The following is a 22,961-nucleotide window of genomic DNA, read 5'->3' as shown; positions in this document are numbered from 1 at the left end:
GAATGATTGGTCAAAAAATACAATGAAACTGCTCTTACGGGAAGATTCTAGGCTGTGGCACTGGCACGTGTCAGGTAATTAGAGGCTAAAACGAAAATATATAATGTACAAGCTGGTAACTTAAATTTAAACGGCGTTCGTTTCTGGTTCCTTCTCGCTTTGCTCTGCGAAATATTCCCCTGGGCAAATAGTGTTGAATTTCGATTAACCTCTCTCAAGGTAATTCTTTGTCAACTTTGTTCAATCGTTTTATTCTCTGCATCCGAATTTATCACGAAGCAGCTTTTATGACGATTCTTCTAAGGCTTTTAGTTTAGAATTGTTTATTATACCTTTGGAGTAGGATTTTAGCTTCTATTCGTGAAATTATATGAATTAAATATCCTTTATCCTTCTGTCCTGCAATTTTTAAGCAAACAAATAAATGATTATAATCCGTGAATTTCCTGGAAGGAGCATACTGGAAAAGATTTTCGTCCTCTTTTCACCTACGGTTAAACAGTTCTTCCTTTTTCATCAGAAAATGTTTTCTGAATTTTAATTGTACGGTTCGCTTCCTTTTTCATGGAATAGGTTGATGATCTAAAAGTAATTTTGCTGCTTATTCAAATCAAGATTTTTTGTCACTTACGTTTGTATTATTTGTTTGGTCGGGAGCCAAACAAGGTATAGAAATGCTAGTTTTGCAACCATTTTGTGTATAGTGTGCAATACATGAGCTGAAGATCTAGTTCATGGAACATTCCTCTTCTCCAAATACTTTGATGTCCTTGCTTTCTGTTTTCTCGCCCGCAAAACGGAGTTAACTGTCTTATTCATAGATTGTGCCTGGGAAAGATTGGACCATATGTAAAATACAAGCGGGATTTAACAGTGATGAAAAAGAAAAATTCCTTAAAACTGTTTAGAAATTATTGATATGGACCGTGTCTTATGGTTGAATTGTGTGCTTCCATTTGATGGGATAAGGGAACAAATTTATAAATGAAGTGAAGAATGAATTTAGTTACGAACGAGTTGAACAAATATGAATAGATTTGCAGATAAATCCTTTTTATTTGAAATAAACCTCGTAAGTTTATGAAATTCAATTGAATTACAATACTGACAATGATGAATATGAATTGATTTGCAAAGAAAATGTTATATCTGAAATAAGTCACATAATTTTAAGAAAATCAATCAAATTATGATATTTCAAGAGAAAAAATATAAAAACAAAAGATATTTAATTCTTTCTTTTCCAAATATTAACAATTTAACTTGACTAATTTTTTATGCGAATTTGGCAAGCGGTTAGTTTAGAATAATTCTCAGAATATAATTCTGGGATTGAAAATAAATTCTTTTATTTATTTATTTTTTCAAATTCATTTGTTCTAAACATAGTGAAAATAAACACCAGAAGGTAGTTGTTCCAAATTATTTTTATCCTGACTAAGAGTATGTTCTTAAGGCATTAATTTGTCAAATAATGATACCAATGCATAACTGTCTTAAAATGTACAGTACATACAAGATGCAGAGAGAAAGGGAAGGCAGACGAGATCTCTTCGATATGGGCGAGCCATTCAGGACTTTCCAGGGCTTTGGTGGATTTGGAGCTCATATGAGTAGCCTGTTTGGAGGAAGAGATCCATTTGATGATCCATTTTTTATCCGCCCATTTGGCAGCATGTTTGGTCCCGGTGCCTTTGGTACGGATGCTCCTTCTGTTGATGTACACCAGACAGATAGAGAAAGAGGGGTATTGATAGAAGAGCTAAACTCTGATGATGGTGGAGAAAAGGAAGATAGGGTATACGAAAATAATGAAGATGGCTTTCCAAAGCGTGCTATATCAAGCAAAGAACCATCTATTGAGTATCCTGAAGATGATGCTGATGGTAACTCTGGCATATGCAATAACTTGTAGTGCGTTGGTTTACATCCAAAGGTTACTGTTTTAGCATGTAATTTGTAGTTTATGGTGATTAATTGATGTGGTTGTTGTTGAGTTAGGGGAGAGGAAGATCCAGAAATTGAACCAGAGGGGTGATTATAACAGGGTGCAGGGAACACAGTTACATGTTCGTAATTTTGGTGTCCAGACATGCAAAGTGACTTATGGTGGAGTTGATGGAGCTTATTACACTTCTACTAGAACCAGGAGGATGGGCAGTGATGGAGTATGTTCTTTTCTTTGGGAAGTTTTCAGTGGAACTTCTTGTTTTTATTCATTCTGTTGTCTGTTTAGGCGGTGCTTGAGGAGAGCAAGGAGGCGGATAGAACAACCGGTCAAGCAACACATAGGATCTCCAGAGGAATTCATGATAAGGTGTGATTATTCTGTTATTGATGTTATATTCTCTTTGAAGATATGTAAAACATGTGTTAGAATACAACTAATATATTGGTGCATAGAGAAGGAAAAAAGGAGTAGAGAAAGGGACTCCTCTATGCTTTTCTGTGCATAAAATGTATTTCCACATTTTATGTCAATAACTGCGAAGATCCTCTCGTAGAGTGTAGAGGATTGAATTGATCAGCTCTACTATATTCATATTGGACATGAGATATGGTTTTCTCTGACTGTTTAATTTATTACTCTATTTGATGACACATACATGCACATGGAGGTAAAAAAGAAAAGTCAGGAAACTTTGTATCCAGTAGTTTTGGTGATATTTCATCTTCTGGAACTCATGTTGTTGCAATGCATCTCTTATGTAGGGCCACTCAGTTACACGGAAGCTCAATTCAGATGGTAAGGTGGATACAACGCAGACATTACACAATCTAAATGAAGGTCAAATGATGGAGCTTATTTTAATTTGATGCATTGCTTGAAACTGCACAGCAGCAGCTAACTATGTAATTGCTTTTCAGATGAGCTTGTGGGCTTTGAGGAAGCATGGAAAGGCAATGCTCAAGGTCAGTTGCCTGGTTGTAATAGTGGATTTAATATGCATGGGGATGTGGGTAAGAACTATTGAATCTCTTTATGCTTGCGGACTTCTCTTGGATTATGTTTTCTTTTTCTTTTCATGGTACCGTTAAGGATTAGTCACATATATCAACTGTAGTAGTAAATAATCATGATTAAGTTTTAGTTTGTGTCTTGGTGACTTATTGTGAAAATCTTGTCTTTGTTGGAGAGAGAAAATTTTGATGTTTGGCATTTGCTTGGTAGTTTGTGTGGTCATTTGAGCATTGCATACTAGAAATGCCTTTATCTGGCTAAGGAATTCTTTAATTGTCATGCATACATTTGCATTGTTACCCTGAACCAGTCTGTATCATCTTTTTCCTATCACCACCAATATGAGATCTTTGTATACTTGGGCAGCGACTGCTAACTTTTGAAACTGGTATTGTGATGTCCATCTCCAAGATAGGGGTAAATTACTTTTTGGCATCATGTGACACCAGTTTCTTTCGTTGGCATTCAATTTTAGGTTCTGGCAGTGGCGCGCAGGCAAGGGGGAAAGATTGGATGCTTCCATTCCGAGAGCAAGCCAGAAATGCTGGAGGACAAGCTGGGAATGAAGCCAGGACATATCCCTCTGAGGGGAGAACAAAAAAGGTAGTTAGAATCAATATAGAATGAAATTTACTGGATAGAAGTAGTAACTGCTCTTGTTGGTTCAGTATTTGATATGAATCGTTGGCTTTCTGATGGATTATGGTTTCGTAAATCCCCATTAAAGAACTTGTATAAATTGTGTTCGTACTTGATGATGAGTATGCGAGTATACCAAGTTGCTATTTTCCTCGGTTCCCTCTTCTTTCTTGTGCTAAGAATATTGGTCTTGAATGGAACGTGCACTTTAATTTGTTCAAGACCGGCTTTTTTGTTTTCTCAATTGGTGGTTGAGATTATTATAAAGCTGACAGATGGGATGCCATGGTTCGGCCGATATCATTTTGGACTATTAAAACTATTTTCAAAATAATTTTGGACACGATAAATAATATATTTATTAAATCATACTATTCATTTAATTCTTATAATTATTTAAATAATATATTTTTTTTGAAAAACTTGTTTTATGTTTTTAATTATTTAAATTTAGTATTTTAGTTAAGGTAAATGTTAATTTATATAAAGCTACAATTAAATTTTATAATAAAATTGTTTACAAAATTGATAATGAATTTAAAGTTGATAACAATTTATATCACATTTTATTTTGAAAAATTAAATTAATAAACTTATAAAATATAAAACTCACAAACACATTCTTACGCTTATAACAGTATAAATTATTTTTAAAAAATCTTCATTTGTGATTTTTAATTTTACTTTTGTTATAAAAAATAACTTAGATATTCATGATTTTCAATTTTATTTTATTATAAAAAATAATTTAGATAAAGTGTTTATGTTCTAATTAATTTGTTTCTTTTAGTAGTCATATACTTTGGACAATATAAAATATTTTTGAAAATTTTTTATTTATTATTCTTAATTTTTTGTAATTTAGATAAAAGTACTTATGTTATAATTAATTTTTTTTTACCTTAAACAGCAAAAACAGAATTAGCTGACAGAAATGCAATTAAATAGGTATTTAATTATGAGTTTGGACTTTTGATTTGCTAATAAGGAAGAAACAGAGAATTAACAAAATAAAAACAAAGAAAAAACTTTAAGCAGAAAGAGCCAAGCTTATGAAGTATCACAATACTCAGTGATCTTCTTAGTTTATCAGGGGCATGGGAGAGCTTGGAGATCCTAAAAGGAATACTTGATCAATTGATTCATATAAGTGTTGTCTTCACGAAATATGGGTACTACAGATATCTCATTTGTTATTAAGAAGAGTATTAGATCTAATTGATAGAGCTTGAGTAATGGTTATTGTGAGTGGATCCTCTATATAGTAGTTAGTTGAGATAAAAAAAAATTAACCTCAATTATAAGATTTTTAATATCAATATTATGTGTTAGCTTGACACTTTGAATGTAAATACTGCATTCTTTGAGTCTCATATGTACATCAAACAGTTCGTTTATTTTTTATCACTATTTTTAATTAACCTCTACATGCAACATTCTTAGAATCATTCCAAATTTACTAAGTTGACATCTGACACATTAATCATCAGTAGTCAGTGGTGATGCTTTCTTCGTATTAGTAAAAAGGCTGTCGGAAGTGAGTCACATCAAGTACCTGACTCTTATTTAGTATGGTAAATTTTCATATTTCTTTCTATTTCTTAACAAAAGTGGGTTCATGAGCTTTATTAATAAAGAAATATGTTGATTTAATATTAGTCATCTCATTACTAGTAAATTGTTAAATCGATTATTTTGGTTAATTTTTTCAATTTTGATGTTAAGAGCAATTTGAATACACACCCAATAAGAGAGAACTCAGCAAATTCGTTCTACTTCTACGTACCATTCAGGTTAACATAATATTCTACTTTGGTTGATGTACAATAAAAGAATAGAATTTCTACCCACAAACTCTAAGAGTTGATTACCCACTTGGTTATCTTGTCAAAAATTTATTAAACTCTCATTGTCAAGCTCCTATCTAAACCCAAATCTAAAAATATTAAAGTACTTAACTAAATTCATTACAAGTCAGAGAGTTATACTCTTGAAGCTTATTGACCTCTAAAGTATTATTTTCTGAAAAATATTTTGATTCAAGAACTTTGGCCTAGAGACCTTATTATTCATTTTTAGGTCTCCATCCAAGCTTCATAAGAAAGACATCATTTTAATTCCTCATCTTATAAATACCAAGACTGTCTCTCGTTTTATCTTGACAAATCTTATTTTGTATTATGAGTGTGTTTTGAGATGATCAATGCAAATTTTTAAATAAAATTAATTTTAAACATCATAAATTATAAATATAAATTTTTAATTAATATTTTATTTTACCGTTGCACACACTAATTAAATTAAATATTATAAATTGATTATCACAATCTTATATTACACACACTAATTAACTGAGTTGTATTCCTAATAAAATCATTTCAAAATACAATACAACACTCTACCTACCATAGCACAATTTGTCTTGTCGTTGATAAACGTATACATATTATATCAGTAGTATACACATGTACATATTCATAATAATTATTATTTTTTTGGGGAGGAGGGCTAGAGAGAGAGAGGGAGAGAGAGTTTGTGGTCGGCTGGGTAAGCATTGATTGCGGTGTGGAGAGACCAATATCGGTATCGCTTGACTTATCTGAAAGAAACAATGCAGAGGTCTCTGAATCTGCGCCTATATATATATATATATATATATATATATATACACACACACACACATATATATATCTTCTACTTTTTAACATCACAGCTAATTTCTGAATATTTATTTTTGGAGTGCCATAGATTCTAGGAAGTACACATATATATACATATATTCGTATATGACATATTTATGTATAAATAGCTAAGACTGACAAAAGATTCAAATCTAGCTTGAACGTCCACTAGAAATTAACAATCTGAGTTACATGTAGCTGTAGGAGGTGATCATGGAATCATATTTATGTTAAATATATAAATTTTAATTATGTATAAAAATCTACTCTCTCCCAATTTGTGAGGCAACAACATGTGGGACGAGCTGGAGACATGTTCAATCTCTGCTTTAAGGGTTTACATCTATATGTACACACACACTATATATATATATGTATATCCGTGGATTTCGTTGCAAATTTAGAGCTATTAAATTTGATAAATATGGAATTTTTTTATTTTTCATTTGTAATAATACAAAGTTTGCACGTACATAAATGTGTGTAATATTAAATTCTATTTTAAACGAAAAAAAAAAAATTAAAAAAAAATTCACTAAATGATATAAATATTTAAATTGCATTAATAAGTTGAACGGTAAAACGTAAAAGTTGTGAATTTCAGTTGTATTGTGTTTCTATATATTTTTATTTAAAAATTATTTTTTATTATATTATAATTAATATAATTTTAAATATGACCATTTTCTTAAAATTGCTTTTTTTTCTGAAAAAAAAAGCTAAAAAATCACAAAACTAGAACACTAAAAACTTATTGAATATGACCAAAAAAAAAAAAAAAAGAGTTAGCTTCCAAGCACTTGTCAATCTTTGCTTTTATATTAACTTTCCAACACCACAATTCTGTCGGTGCTGCAGGATTCCTCAGTAGGAACCTTCCTCGGGTTCTCGCATGCACGCCATTATTAAATTTATATTGTCATGGAATTCCTTCTCTGTCATATACATATATATATGTATAGAACGCCATTAGACTGAGCTTCACCTCCATATTAACCAGCTTATCCAAATCAAGAAGCGCAAAGGAAAGAAATATGGCTAACTGGTCTGCTGAAAATGCCACTAGAGCTTATCTTCGAGCACTGAAAATGGTAAACCCACGATCTTTTCTCAATTACTCGTATAAAATATACATCAAATGTGTATGTACTGCTATATATATGTGGTTTAATCAGATAAGCAGCAGCTAATATTTCTGAAACATGAATCGTGATGCAGGGAAAAACAGGGAAGGAGCCTGATGTAGCAGAGTTCATATCAGCTCTGGCCGCTGGCAACAACGCGCAGCTAATGGTGGTGGCATGTGCGGACACGGCCGGATCCACCGCCCTGTCACTAGTCGCAGCAGCAAGCCAAACGGGCGGCCGAGTGGTCTGCATTCTAGGCGCAGCTGAAAGCGTCGCTGAGTCAAGAAAAGCCTTAGGGCGGTATGCAGACTCCGTAGATTTTCTGGTAGGAGATGCAGAGACTTCATTACGAAATGATGACCGGTGCAGAGGTGCAGATTTCGTTCTCATTGATTTTCGAATCAAGGACCATAAAAGGGTGTTTAAAGCCGCTGAAGATAAGGCTGCAGCGAGGGGGGGAAGAGGGCTCGTGGTGGGATACAATGCTCTTCGTAAGGGCTCATGGTTGAGCGAAAACAAGACTGAGTTTTTACCCATTGGAGATGGACTGGTAATCGTTACTGTGGGAAGCAGAGGTGGGAGAAGAAAGAGCAGATGGGTTGTTAAGGTGGATAAATGGACGGGTGAAGAACATGTGTTTAGGATCACTTCGCCATTTTTGCAGATTGGAGCTTAATACAATTAACCCAAACTGAGCATATGAAAGTTTAAAACCCATCTAGCTTTGTGGGTTTTTTATTCCTCCAAACAAGTTAGATGTTTTGTTTGTGTGTATGTATATATGACGTATAAGAGCACCCTGAAGACTAAATCATTTCCATCATCTTCAACCTGAAATTTTCCAAAGAGATTGAGTCGGTATAAAACTGTTGACTTATTAGCAGCAACAGTTCAGGCCTATTCCAACAAAGTACTCTTCATGGACCTAATCCAAATTACTCTAAAATCCAAAGGGGCCTCCTCCCTCTTCAAGATGCATCCCTTCATAAGAGATCCAGATTTAGACACAAATTGTACATTCTGGGTTCTCGTTATATTATTATTAGTAGTTAAAAAAAAAATATGGGTTAAAATCAATTTCTATAGGCTTTTTCTCTTTCTCTTCCCAAGAGATCCGGAGGTTAGACATGGATTTTAACAGACTCATCATATTATGATTAGTTAAAAAAATAAAATAGTGAGTTAATCGAATTATATATTTATATGTATATTTATTATTTTATAATTGGTATATATGTGTTTATCTTGCTAATGAAATTTACATATTTTCACTCACAAAAATTCAAGAAATTAAACAAGTCTATTAACAATGGGTTCTAGTGATTTTAAAGTAGAGTTGCAAAATTGTTTATTTACTAGTTTCTTTAGTACAATATTTTGTGGATCAATGATTTATTGCCCTCTAAATACATGCTCCTCTCCCGACCGTTGATCCACGTGCTTAATCCAACGGTTCGGACTCTTGCTCGAACCACCACGCGCACCACTACTCCCTACATGCGCTATATCCAATCCTTTCCCAACTGGCAGCAACACAGACCTAACTACACGTCTCTCTTTCCCAAGCGCCGCTTGCCACCCGAACCCCGAAACGACACGTTGGGTCGCGTTTTTGCATGCAACAACTGCTCCCTTGCCGCTCAGGCTAGCGTGTCGCAAAACCCTAGTGAATTCCCTCCTATTCGAATCCACCACCAGGAAATCCACACCGGCGAGCCGCGGCATCAACTCCTCCGGCTCCCCAGCCCGCGCGTCGATTTCCTCTATTCCGGCTTTACGCATGCCACTTTCGTACTCCAATCTCGACCGTTCATCCGGTACAATACACACGTGGCTTCCGCACGTGTGTCGGGCGGCTACCGCCAGTCCGATACTGGTGGCGATCGGGTTTCCCTGCGACCAAGTTTCAACGATTAGCTTGGCGTTCCACCCGGCGGCCATGGCGGAAAGAAGCTCGGCCACTCCTGAGTCCGCGAAATTCCCACACTGCAGAACCATATCATAAATGAGTATACATACATATATATATGTATATTATTAATTAATTAAAGCGCAGAGAAGAAGAAATTCAGAAGAATACGTACTGATTGAACTGTATCTATGTAAGCTTCTGAGGCGGTTTCCGGCGTCCAAACAAGCTTCATTTTTCTGTGTCGTTTTACTCTATGCGTGCGTGTCGTTTTAGCGAGTTTGTTCCCGGGAGAGAGAAATGGTGATGGTGGAGAAGAGGCGTCTATGGCTTGATTATATATGAGTTTGTGTTGGTGGCTTGAACCGTTGTTTTTTCTACAAGCGTTGACATTTTGTCGCACAACTATAATGATTTTAATTTTAATTTTTTTTATAAAAAATAATTTTATGTAAGAAAGGCGGTAGATAATTAAATAATTAACACTTTTAAAAAGGGAAATTTTATTAAATTATAATTATATTAAAACGAAATTAATTAATGATATGAAATTAGGGAAATATCTAAAGAAGTAGATTTATATTAGATGGCGGCCGCTTCCTTTTGTAAGCTTGCTGGTTTTGGTAATTAGTCAACGTTCATCTTTGTCTAATTTCTCTTAGAATTTTGGTTATGTTTGTTATTTAGTGTAAATCGAAAAATTAAATTAAATTGATAAATTTGGTTTAAAAGAAATTCAATTTAGAATGAAAACTATTAGAGTTTAATTAAACAAAATTCATTAGTTTATTTTTTTCAATTTTATATTTTAATAAAGTTAAATTAATTATTTATACATCATATTTGTAATTTTGTGCTCAAATTATTATTATCATATGTATTAAAGAGATTATTAGTAAAATTTGATTGTAAAAAATACAATAGAAATTTTCAGTTTAATATTATTATATTAGATATTGTTTTAAATTGTGAGTTTTTAGAACAATATATTTTAGGTTGTTTGGACTTGTAATACCTTAAAATTTTTGCGCTTAAACATGATGTTAAAACTCTATTATTTTGAGCCTCTTGACCATTTAATTTTTACTGGTATTTAGATTTATCAGTATTTTGTTTTAAACTAATTTTATTATTTTATTTTTATCTTTAATTTCTTTATTTTCAAATTTATTTTTGTTTAAAGTATTTTTAGGAAAAAAAAGAATAAGACAAATCAAAAAACGAAAAACGGAGGAAAAACCCCCTAGGCCCGCGGGAAAGCCACTCGCGAGCCCATGGTCTGCATGCCCGCATGCCCACGAGCCTACGCACATGTCTTTGTGCGCGCGCCTACATGAGGCACCGTGCGTGTGCCTACATGCATGTGTCTGTGCACGCAGCCTACGCACGGCCACATTGCGCAGGTTACATGTGTTAGCGGCACTGCATGCACTATGTGCGCATTGTGCACACTGGCATGCAAGCCAATGCCTGGTCGCGCTCTGTGCGCATAGGCTTGCCATACTACGCGAGTAGCCCCTTGCTGTGCAGTCCCTTCGCCTCAGCCACCATGCTAACTTGTTCGTTAGCCATCTTGCCCTCCCCTCTCCCCCCCCCCCCCCCCGCCCCCCCCGCCCCCCCCAACTTCCACTACGTGTCTTCACAGATGGACGCCATGTGGTGAGCATCCAATGCCTCTTCCATGGTTATTTAAAGAGGGTTTTCTCTTCTTTTTTCTTCTTTTTTTTCCTTCTTCCATCGTCCACTTTTCTAAGAAAATTTAGAGGGAGAAAATGAAGTCTAGCGAGAGAGAAAGAAAACAAGAAATAAGAGAAAGAAGTAGGAGTTCTTAAAGACCACTAAAAGTTTTTTCTTTTCCTTCTAAAAGACAATCAAAATATGGTTACAGTAAAAGATTCTTTAGTATTTTTTCTTACATTTTTAAGTGATATTTTCTAAATAAATTGAAATATTGAATGATTTGATGCATGAATCTCTATTGTGATTGATTATTATTTATTTGAATAAAAAATATGAACTGTTAAGCATGATGCATAAAATATGATGATTCAAAATACATGCGGGTTTGGCCTTTTGTCTTACCTTTGGTAATATTGAAAAGGGTTATATTAATGAGCCTTGGTTCAAGAGGATGACTCGAAGGTCAAGTCAGAGTAAAATGGGTCTTGGGCCAGATATATTATTAGATCATCCACTGGGTTCTAAAAACATATTTGTTACGAATGAATACAAAATATATAAAGGTCTGGAACTTAAATAGAAATAAATTCATAAATTAAATGCATAAGCGATTAATGGAGTTAAGGTTTACATTCCTTACACAATAATTTAGAATACTCAATAGAGCTACATAAATGTCTCTTCTAAAAAATAAATAAAAATTGAAGAAATAAAACGAAAAGTGAATAACTAAACATTTTAGGGCAACCTTCACTAGCACTTGAAGGGAGTCCGGGTAGTGGCTATTCACAACCCTCTTGTTGATCGGGATCTGGACCTTGATCCTCTTGATTTGAAATAGTTAATAAAATTGTGAGCTACACTAGTTTAATAAAAATATTGCACTAATCACATACACAGAAAAATTGAAGATTGGTAAAAAAATCATAAAAATAACTAATGGAGCCCTTATTTTATTTAAATACATTTAAACTTGAAGACGTTTGTTTAATACTTACCATAACGAGTTTTACAAAGACAACCTGTGAAAACCCATATCCATATCACTTTCACTTTCACGTATGAGAGAACAAGAAATAATAGCTTTCCTTTCTTACTTGTTTATTGGTACCCCTAGGGGTCCACAGGAGTGTCTCCCCTACCTGTGAACTTGATATCTAATTTAAACAATTAACTTGTCGTTTCCATACTCCATCCGGTAATGAACGTCAAACATTCTATTACCTTGATACTTCGTCCAGTATGAGGGTGAACCATATCTCTCAAACTTTTCTGATAAGGGACTTTCCAACCCCATCCGAATGAGATAACATTCACGATAGGATTTCCTATGTACCGGGTCCGTCCACCCTTTCTCGGATACCTAGTAAGTCTTTCACATACAGATTTCTATCAATAACAACCAACAAGTGCATACCAATATCTTATTGTATATTCACAGATCAATCAAACGACATTTAAGCAAACAGTACGATTTCATACCTTAACAATTAAGAAACGTAATTGGGGCCTTTATTTCAAATCAATGAATCCGATAAAGATCACGATTGGACAATCAATAAATAGAAAAAATAATTTAAAAGTAATAATTTTAATCATCAGTGGATCAATCAAGCAAGTATAACAGTACAGTAAAATAAATAAGAAATAGAGACTGTAATGACCCCAAAAATTCTAAAGAAAATAAATCATAAATTAAGTGCGGAAGCGAAACAATTAGTTAGGGTTTATAGTCCTAATACAATAACTTAAAGTACCAAATAGTGCTACGAGAATTACCCTTTAAAAGAAAATACAAAAAAATTAAGGAAATAAACGAAAAATAAATAAAACTAGCATCCTATTCGCAACCCTCTTGTTGATCAGGTTCTGGATCCTGGTCCTCTTGATCTTAAATGGTTAATAAAGGAATGAGCTACACTAGTCCAGTGAGAATATCACGCTACTTACCAACACAGAAATGAATGTTGGTACAAACAATAAAAACAACTAATGTAGCTTTTAATTTAGCAAAATCGTTCATTATAAATAAAACAATTTACCGTCTATTTACTGTAACAAGATTTACAAAATAACTTATAGAGACAATAATAAAACACATCTCATAATTTCATATGCAATTGGTTGAAACAATACTTTCCTTTTTTATCATCTTACTAGTATCCATGGAGGTTCATAGGGATATTCCTACACCACGTGAACCCTTTCCTTTAACATTTTCAATTAAGGGGTCGTCCCCATATCCTGTACGGTATGAGCACCAAATTACTAAACCTCAATATCCCGTCCGGTATGAGGATGAAACGGACTGTCCTCATACCCCGTCCGATAAGAGCACCAAATTACAAATCCTCGATACCCCGTCTGGTATGAGGCAACATTCATGGTAGGATTTCTTATGCACCCGATCCGTTCACCATCTCCCAAGATATCCAGTAAGACTGTTGTTTCATTATTCACTTAAACACAATTTTCCGTTTACCTTTAATCTCCAGTTTTTTAATTCAACCGTAATCACATAAAACAAACAAAACATGCATCAGGGAATACAATCACATCTCACTTTCCCAATTTAACTGTATTCAAAATCATAAAATCGATCAATCAGATATTATCATGCATTCAAACTGTAAAATAAATAAACAAAAATCAGCAGAGAATAATTTTTTATTTTGTTTCCATTAGTAACCCATAATTAATTATATATATATTTTAAATTGTACAAAATACTGTATTATTGTTAATTAGACTTTTATTTTACAACAGAGAATAAGGTGAGAGATTCTTACTCAAATTGATATCCGAAATACTAAACTTGTTGATTGTGCTTACTGGCGGTCCCCAGGTTCCATGAATTTTTCTTTGGGGATTAGAACGCGCTATAAGTACCTACAAATATTTCAAAAATCAAAAATCAGTATCAAGACTTCTTTTTGGCCAATTTTAGAATTCTGGCATGGTGGCTCCGCTGTGCTCCAGCGACGGTGCTGCCGCCTACGATGGTAGTTTGCCTCGGGTCAACTATTTTTGACTATTTTTGACCGAATTTGGCCGATTTTGCATCAGTCCCTGCGAGAAAAAACGTTAAGAGGCCTCGGTAGCCCAAAAAAAATAAAAAATTGAAACTCATCAGCGGCGGAGTTCTCCAGTGCGGCGGCTCCGCCGGCTCACCTTTGCGGTTAGGTGTTTTACTTTGATTAACTTGTAGAGAAGGAAACAATGATTACAATGGTGGAAGAATTACACAGAACGAGAATCGAGAAGGGCCTCATCAGAGGTTTTTTTAAAATTTTTTGCGGCGCCACCGCGGGATTTTGTTCGCGATTTTCGGCTAATCCACCTATCTTTTTACTCTGATTCGGCCATGGGGGTGTTTAAAATTGAATTGCGAGCAAAGGAGAATTTTTTTACCTCTTTTGGCTGTCGGAAGTGGCTCCAGCGCGGCAGCGAGTGGCGGCGGCTCTCCTTATTGGTGGCTGGGTCTTCTTCTCTAGCGAGGGTGTCTGGCAGCTAGGGTTAGAGTTTGGTGTGAATATGGTTATTTATATCCGTTCCCTTTTAATCTGGGTTGTCCATCGCATTTGCTCTAGACTGTCCGATCGCGATTAAATAGGGAGTAAATCTGGACCATTCATCACGATCTGATCTAGACCATTCATCACGATCTGATTTGGACCATTCGATCGCGTTTGGATAGGGAACACATTCGGGCCGTCCGTGCGCGCGGCAGTAAATCTGCGCCGTCTGATCGTAGACACGCGGATCACCCTTGTAGCACCGCGTCAGTGTCCCTTGTCACGCGATACGTTCTGGTTTGTCGGGACTGCTGATTGGGCATCCTACGCGGTACAACTTTTCTAAATTGTGTTTTGACTCTCCAGTTTTCGATTTTTCTTTCAAAAATACCTCCAGAACCCAAATTTGCACCCATTTTTCTCAAAATTATTTTCATTTTTTTTCTTCATCTATTTTTCTTCATTTTTACATTAATTTAAAATTTAAAAATATAAAAAATTGTATTTATAAATTAATTTTAAATACATTAAAATTAATTGGGCATTACAACTCTCTTCCCTTCAAAAGAAATTTGTTCCCACAAAGTTGTCTCTCTCTCACTCAATCAAATAGTTGGGGGTATTGGACTCTAAAGTCTGATTTTAGCTCCTATATGGCTTCACTCGGTGTGTGATTTTGTCATAGGACCTTAACAAAGGAAATTTTTCGATTGCGGAGTAATCTGCTCTTTTGGTCCACAATACTGACCGGTACTTCCTCGTATGACAAATCCTCTTTGTGTGAAAGAGGCTCATGGGCCAAGACGTGAGAGGGCTCTGGGTTGTATTTGCATAGCATGGACACATGAAACACATTATGGACCCTGAAAAGTTCTGGAGGCAGTGTCAGTCTGTAGGCGGCGGTACCAATTCTGTCTAAGATTTCAAATGGCCCAATAAATCGGGGATTCAACTTTTCCCTCTTGTCAAATCTACGAATTTTCTTGAAATGGGTAACTTTAAGGAACACTCGATCGCCTTTCTCAAATTGTAAATATCTCCTCTAGGTGTCCGCATAACTCTTCTGCCTGCTCTGAGCCGTCTGAATGTTCTTCTTGATCTTAACTATTTTAGTTGTAGTCTTCTCTATGAGATTTGGGCTGAAAAGTTTCCTATCACCCACTTCTTCCCAACATATCGGCAACCTGCATGGGCAACCGTACAATGCCTCATACAGAGCCATGCCAATACTTGCTTGGTAGCTGTTGTTGTAGGTGAACTCTATCAGAGGTAGATGGTCATCCTAATAGTCTCCGAAGTCAAGAATACAAGCTTGGAGCATATCCTCAAGTGTGCGGATCGTCCTTTCTGACTATCCATTGGTCTGAGAGTGAAATGCAGTACTAAGAGACAGTTTTGTTCTCATGGCTTACTGAAAGTTAGACCAGAATCGAGAAGTGAACCTGGGGTCCCTGTCGATACTACTATCACTGGTACTCCATGTAATCTGACTATTTCCTAGATATACATTCTTTCTAACATGTCCAAGGGGTGAGTCATCCTAATGGTCAAGAAGTGAGAAGACTTAGTAAACCGGTCAACAATTACGCAGATGACATAATGTCATGAGAGTGCCCTAGACAATCCTGTCACGAAATCTATGGTGACATATTCCCACTTTCACTCTGGAATTAGTAATGGCTGAAGTACCCCACTTGGGCGTTGATGCTCTGTCTTGACCAGCTGATATACCAAACACTTAAAAACAAAGTCAGCCACATCTCTTTTCATCTTGTTCCACTAAAATCAGGGTCGCATACTTTGATACATCTTAATGCTTTTGGAATGTATGGCAAACTTTGAGCTATGGGCCTCTGTCATGATGTCCCTTTTCAACTCACTGTTACCTGAAAAATACACCCTATCCTTGAATCTAAGGAATTCATCGACAAAGACTCAAAATTCTGAATTAACTCCCTGTTTTGCATCTTTCTTGAGGGCTGCTAGGGTGGAATTGGCGAACTGAGCTTCCTTTATTCTCTGGATTAACTCAGGTTGAACGGTCAGGTGGACCAAACATGTGACTCTCTTCAGGTCCTGAAGTCGTACTTGTTGTGTGACCCCTATTACTCTGCATTCTGAAACCATCAAGTGAGCTAATATACTTGCATTTTTCTTGCTGAGTGCATCGGCCACCACGTTGCCCTTACCCAGGTGATATAAGATGTTGCAATCATAGTTTTTGAAGAGTTTTATCCACCTTCTCTGACGCATGTTGAGATCATTTTGAGTAAATATATGTTTCAAGCTCTTATGATCGGTATAGATCTGAAAGGTCTCCTCATACAAGTAATGATGCCAAGTCTTCAAAGCATGGATAATTGTGGCAAGTTCTAAGTCATGGGTAGGGTAGTTTTTCTCATGACTCTTCAACTGCTTGAACTCATAAGTTATGACCTTCCCATACTGCATCAAAACACAACCCAACCCTAGGTAGGAGGCATCACTATAAACTGTATATCCACCCGATTCACTCGGCAATGCTAACACAGGTGCGGTAGTCAACCGTTTCTTTAGTTCTGAAAAACTTCTTTCACAGTTCTCGTTCCACTCAAATTTGACGTTCTTCTTTATGAGTCGAGTCAGAGGAGTAGTTAGGCTAGAAAATCCTTCCATAAATCTACGATAATAATTTGTCATCCCTAGAAAGCTACGGATCTCCTTGATCGATGTCAAATTTTTTCAGCCGAGCACTGCTTCAACTTTTTCGGGATTCACCGTCACTCCATATTTTGATATGATGTGCCTTAAGAAGGTAATCTGCTTAAGCCAGAACCCACACTTATTCAACTTTGCATACAGCTTCTTCTCTATGAGAACCTGCAAAACCTGAGTCTGATGGTGAGCTTGTTCCTCTCTGCTTTTTGAATAAACCAAGATATCATCGATGAACACAATGATGAACTGATATAGGAATTGTCTGAAAATCCTATTTATCAAGTCTGTAAAGATGACTGGAGCGTTGGTTAGTCCAAATGGCATGATCATGAACTTATAGTGTCCGTACTTGCTTCGAAAGGCTGTTTTGGGAATGTCTTCTGCCCTAATCTTTACTTGATGGTAACATGAATACAGGTCTATCTTGGAGAAGACCTAGACACCCTGCAACTGATCAAAAAGGTCATCGATTCTGAGGGGGGGGTACTTGTTCTTGATCGTGACCTTGTTCAGACCTCTGTAGTCAATACATAATCTCAATGTCCCATCTCACTTTCTTACAAATGTGACTCCGGCACCCCAATGGGACACACTATATTGGATAAATCCACTGTCCTGCAATTCAGTGATCTGTTTCCTCAGTTCCTCCATTTCAACACGACTCATGCGGTAAGGAGCAATTGAAATAAGCTGGGTGTCTGGCTGAAGGTCTATGGTGAATTTGACTTCTCTGTCTATTGGCAGTTCAGGTAGTTCATCTAGGAACACATCTGGAAAGTCTTGAACTATCCGAATCTCTTGAATATAAATTTTTTTCTTGGATTTTCCTAGTTAGAGAAAACAGTCGGGTTAAAGTACTTGATAATAAGAGAATTTTCTATGAGAGAAACAAATGTTAAAGAATTTTATTAATTTGTAAATGAGTCCTCATTAGGAGGGTTGAATACAACCTTCTTGCGAAAAATAATTTACGGTGGCGTGATACGCCGCTAGCTAGTTCATTCTTAAAATTACGTCAATGTCTCCCGTGTCAATTTCTATTAGGTCCACACTCAATTTCTTATCTGTTATATCTATGACACAGGCTCTGTATATAAATTTTTCCAGTAGTGTCCTACTTCCAAGAGTAGACACAAACAACACAGAATCAAGTTTTTCAGGTAATACATTTAATTTTGATACAAAAATATGTGAAACAAATAAATGCGATGCACCAATATCAATTAAAACATGAGCAGAACAGTTACAGATAGTGTACGTACCATGTACCACGTTCGGATCGGTTTTTGCATCCTGCTGAGTGAGGTTGTAAGCTCTGCCCTAGATAAGAGGTCTGGCCTGGTTCTGGTTCCTCGAACACTCCCTTGTATAATGTTGGGTGCTACCACATATGCAGCAGGTGTTGGTGAGGCGATAGCAGGGTCGGCCCCCATGATCCTTACCACAATGTTGATAGCTCCTACCGTGCCCTATCGCGGGAATCTAAGGGGGAGCCTGAGTCATCGGCCTAGATCTCTTGTTCTGTTGAACAGGTGCAGTAGGTGCTGGTTTGCGATATGAAGCCGAGGGTCTGAGGTTCTCTACTGCTTGAGGGAAAATGTGAAGGTTCCTCTCCACCAACTGTGTCTTAGCCAGAATAGTCGAGTAACTATTGAGCTCGAACACATATAACTGCTGTTTGATCTTAGGACGGAGACCTCACTCGAACTTTCTTGCATTCCTGCCTTCATCCATCATGCTCTCAGGAAAATATCGGCCCAACTCTAGAAACTTCCGAGCATATTCAAATACAGTCATGTCTCCTTGGACTAAGTGTGCAAACTCTATCTCCTTCATATGTTGGAGATGTTCTGGAAGATACTCTGCACGAAAGGCTGTCAGGAACTGTTCCCAAACAACTAGAAAAGACAAGGTGGGCTGCTTGAGTTGTCACCAGTGGCCTGTCTCTCCCACCAGCATGTAGGTAGCAAGAATGACTCTGTTCGGGAATCACCCCAAGAGTCGTGAAGGCTTTCTCTATCTCAGCTAACAAGTAATTAGCCTCTTCAAAGAAGGATCCCCCTACAAAAGTATATGAGTTTAGTTTTTTATACCTCTCGATGTAGCCTGGGTCCATCATGGGAGGAGCTGGGTCTCGTGGAAGAGGGACTCGACTGTGCTGAGGATGGACTGGGTGGCCCTGCGATTGTACTGGATGATACGGTGAAGGCATCGGATTGTACTGTGATGGTGTCGAGTGATGCAGTTGGGGCACCGGGCCATAATGTGGTGGTGCCGGGTGGTATTGTGGAGGAGTAGGATCGTACCGGGGTGGCTCGGGATTTTCTTGCTATAAGGGTGGCTCAACCTATAGCAACGGGGGAGGGTCAAGTAGCTCCCTTCTTTCCTCCCGGGTCTGCTGGGCAACGATGAGTCTCTCCAACATCTCAAATAACTGGTCAACATCCTCTCGTAGCGAACCCTCTCAAACTACTCGGTTTAATGGGGGCCTTCCTCTTCTCATCTATTTATACCTGCATTTCACAAGGAATTGTTAAGTGATAATTAATTGTTTTTGGTGTTTCCTAGGAATTTTTGTGTAAGGAATGGTTCTGAGGAACGCGGCTCTGAAACTAATTATAACGACCCCGAAAATTCTAAAGAAAATAAATCATAAATTAAGTACGGAAGTGAAATAATTAGTTAGGGTTTACATTCCTTACACAATAACTTAAAGTACCAAATAGTGCTACGGGAATTACTCTTTAAAATGAAATACAAAAAAATTAAGGAAATAAATGAAAAATAAATAAAACTGGTATCTTACTCACAGCCCTCTTGTGGATCGGATTCTGGATCCTAGTCCTTTTGATCTGAAATGGTTAATAAAGGAATGAGGTACACTAGTTCAGTAAGAATATTACGCTACTCACCGACACATAAATAAATGTTGGTAGAAATAATAAAAAAAACTAATAGAGCTCTTAATTTAACAAAATCGTTTATTATAAATAAAGTCATTTACCGTCTACTTACCATAACGACATTTACAAAATAACTTATAGAGAAAATAATGTGACACATCTCATGATTTCATATGCAATTGGTTGGAATAACAATTTTCTCTTTTATTAGCTTACTAGTACCCATGGGGGTTCATAGGGAAGTCCTCACATCGCGTGAACCTTTTCGTTTAACATTTTCGATTAAAGGGCCGTCCTCATATCTCGTCCGGTATAAGCGTCAAATTACTAAACCTCAATACCCCGTCCGGTATGAAGGTGAAATGGGTTTTCCTCATATCCTGTCTGGTATAAGTGCCAAATTACCAAGCCTTGATACCCCGTCTTATATGAGGCAACGTTCACGGTAGGGTTCCCTATCCACCCGGTCCGTCAACTATTTCTCAGGATATCCAGTAAGGCTGTCGTTTCATCATTCACTTAAACACACAATTTTTCGTTACATTTAATCTCTAGTTTTCCAATTCAACCGTAATCACATAAAATACACAAAACATGCATAAGAGAATACAATCACATCCCAGTTTTCCAATTTAACTATAGTCACATAAGGCAGTAATATACGCATTCAAAACTATAAAATATATCAATTAGATATTATCATGCATTCAAACTGTAAAATAAATCAACAAAATCAATAGAGAATAATTTTCGGTTCTGACTCCTTTAGTAACCCGTAATTAATTATAGATATTTTTTAAATTGCACAAAATACTATATTATTGTTAATTAGACTTTAATTCCATAACAGAGAATAAGACGAGGGGTTCTTACTCAAATTGATTTCAGAAATGCTAAACTTGTTGACTGCGCCTACTGGTAGTTCCCAGGTTCCCTAAATTTTTCTTCAGGGATTAAAACGCGCTACAAGTACCTACAAATATCTCAAAAATCTAAAATTGGTATCTCGACCTCTTTTTAGCAAATTTCAGAATTCTGGCACTGTGGCTCCGCTGTGCTCCGGCGATGGCGTCACCGTGGGCAGGGTGATTTGCCTTGGGTCGTCTGTTTTCAGCCAGTTTTGCATCAATATCTACGAGAAGACACGTTAAGGGGCCTCAGTTAGCCCAAAAAAAATGAAAAACCGAAACTCACTAGTGGTGGGGGTTCTCCAGTGCGGCAGCTCCGCCAGTTCACCTTCGCTCGTGGTTTCTGGTCAATTCGCCAGTCTTTTTGCTCTGATTCGGTCATAGGGGTGTTTAAAATTGAATTTCGAGCAAAGGAAATTTTTTTTACCTCTTTTGGTCGTCAGAAGTAGCTCCGACGCGATGGCGGGTGGAGGTGGCTCTCCTTTTCGGCTGTTGGGTCTTCTTCTCCAACGAGGGTGTCTAACGGCTAGGGTTAGGATTTGGTGTGAAGATGGTTATTTATATCCATCCCCTTTTAATCTGGACCGTCAATCGCGTTTGATCTAGACCGTTTAATTGTGATTAAATATGGAGTAAATCTGGACCATTCATCGCGATTTGATCTGCGCTATCCGATCGCGTTTAAATAGGAAGTGGATCTGGACTATTGATCGCGTTTAAATTTGACTGTCTGATCGCGTTTGAGAAGGGAACGCATCCGGGCCATCCATGTGTGTGGGAGTGAATTTGGGTCGTCCGATCGCGGGCACGCGGATCGACCATGTGGCACCGTGTTAGCGTCTCTTGCCACGCGGCGCGTTCTGGTTCGTCGGGGCTACTGACTGGGCATCCTACGCGGCACAACTTTTCTAAATTATATTTTGATCCCTCAGTTTCTTATTTTTCTTTTAAAAATACCCTTAAAACTCAAATTTTCACCTTTTTTTCCAAAATTATTTTTATTTTCGTCATTCACCTATTTTTCTTCATTTTTACACTAATTTAAAATTAAAGAATATAAAAAATTATATTTATAAATTAATTTTAAATGCATTAAAATTAATTGGGCATTACAAAGACAGTTGTAAACTAACCGGTTCTGCCTCCGCTAGTAATCTGTAATTATTTTTAAGATTTTTTAATTTTTCATAAAAATACGAAATTATACATCTTTAAACCTCAATTTATCATCACAGAGAATAAGGTGAGGGATCCTTACCCGAATCGGTATTTTAAGACGTCGAGTTATCTACTACGCCTCCTAACGGGTAACGGATTTTCTGAATTTTTCTTATGGAATTCAAAATACTCATTACATACCTAAAAATACTCTAAAAATCTAAAATCGGTGTCCAAAACCCATTCTGGGCAATTTTGGGCTCCAGCACAGCATCGCCGTCGTGCTCCGGCGCCAGTTCCGCTGCCCATGCTAACGGTTCACCTCGATCTAGCCAGTTTTCTACCAATTTTGGCCGATTTTGGCTAGTTTTGGCTGTATCCCTACAGAAAAATACGTTAAGAGCCTTAGTTGACTGAAAAATCACAAAAAATCGAACCTACTGGCGAGGAGAACCTTTGAGTGCGGCGACTTCATCGGTCCTCCTTCATGGCTGAGGTTTTTTCTCCGGCTAACCTACACAAAAAAATGACGATAAATACAATTATCAAAAAATCACGTGAAACAAAAATTGGGAAAGGGCTCATCGAAAGGATTTTGGAGTTTTGGCTGCGGCAGCTTCGCCAGGCTTTAGTTGCAGTTTCTCTCATCGTCCCTCTTCCACCGATTTGGCCACAAGGGTGCTCAGAATCGAATTTCGAGCGGGTATGGAGAATTCTTTTCCTTTTTTGGCGGCCGATGGTGACTCCAATGCTGTGCCGGTCAGCGATCGGCCTCCTTCTAC

General features: G+C 36.8%; 3 protein-coding genes across 4 annotated transcripts; 2 read left to right on the top strand and 1 right to left on the bottom strand.

The window, feature by feature from the left end:
* The first annotated feature begins 106 nt into the window (after window positions 1-106).
* LOC148253688 (myeloid leukemia factor) lies at window positions 107-3,750 on the top strand. 2 transcript variants are annotated; one of them, XM_088219660.1, is made up of 7 exons: window positions 107-219; window positions 1,510-1,886; window positions 2,002-2,168; window positions 2,237-2,317; window positions 2,713-2,788; window positions 2,869-2,961; window positions 3,438-3,750. In XM_088219660.1, exons 2-7 carry the CDS (start codon window positions 1,520-1,522, stop codon window positions 3,587-3,589), a joined length of 936 nt encoding a protein of 311 aa, XP_088075786.1. In that variant the 5' UTR covers window positions 107-219; window positions 1,510-1,519; the 3' UTR covers window positions 3,590-3,750. The 2 variants fall into 2 exon arrangements, with proteins under 2 accessions (XP_088075786.1, XP_088075787.1); XM_088219661.1 differs by having other exon boundaries at window positions 108-219; window positions 2,869-2,913.
* Window positions 3,751-7,140: 3,390 nt separating this feature from the next.
* Window positions 7,141-8,292, top strand: LOC110806941 (uncharacterized). Its single transcript, XM_022031947.2, has 2 exons — window positions 7,141-7,373; window positions 7,501-8,292. Exons 1-2 carry the CDS (start codon window positions 7,317-7,319, stop codon window positions 8,083-8,085), a joined length of 642 nt encoding a protein of 213 aa, XP_021887639.2. The 5' UTR covers window positions 7,141-7,316; the 3' UTR covers window positions 8,086-8,292.
* A 398-nt stretch (window positions 8,293-8,690) lies between these two features.
* Window positions 8,691-9,670, bottom strand: LOC110806950 (ankyrin repeat/KH domain protein (DUF1442)). Its single transcript, XM_022031959.2, has 2 exons — window positions 9,494-9,670; window positions 8,691-9,395 (listed from the first exon to the last, which is right to left on the bottom strand). The coding sequence occupies exons 1-2, from the start codon at window positions 9,551-9,553 to the stop codon at window positions 8,802-8,804; spliced, it is 654 nt and encodes a 217-aa protein (XP_021887651.2). The 5' UTR covers window positions 9,554-9,670; the 3' UTR covers window positions 8,691-8,801.
* Between the last annotated feature and the right edge of the window lie 13,291 nt (window positions 9,671-22,961).

The sequence above is a fragment of the Carica papaya genome, chromosome 5 (assembly GCF_054855325.1).
Source record: "Carica papaya isolate Zhongbai chromosome 5, ASM5485532v1, whole genome shotgun sequence".
Taxonomy (NCBI): Eukaryota; Viridiplantae; Streptophyta; class Magnoliopsida; order Brassicales; family Caricaceae; genus Carica; species Carica papaya.
This window is presented reverse-complemented; position numbering and strand designations above follow the sequence as displayed.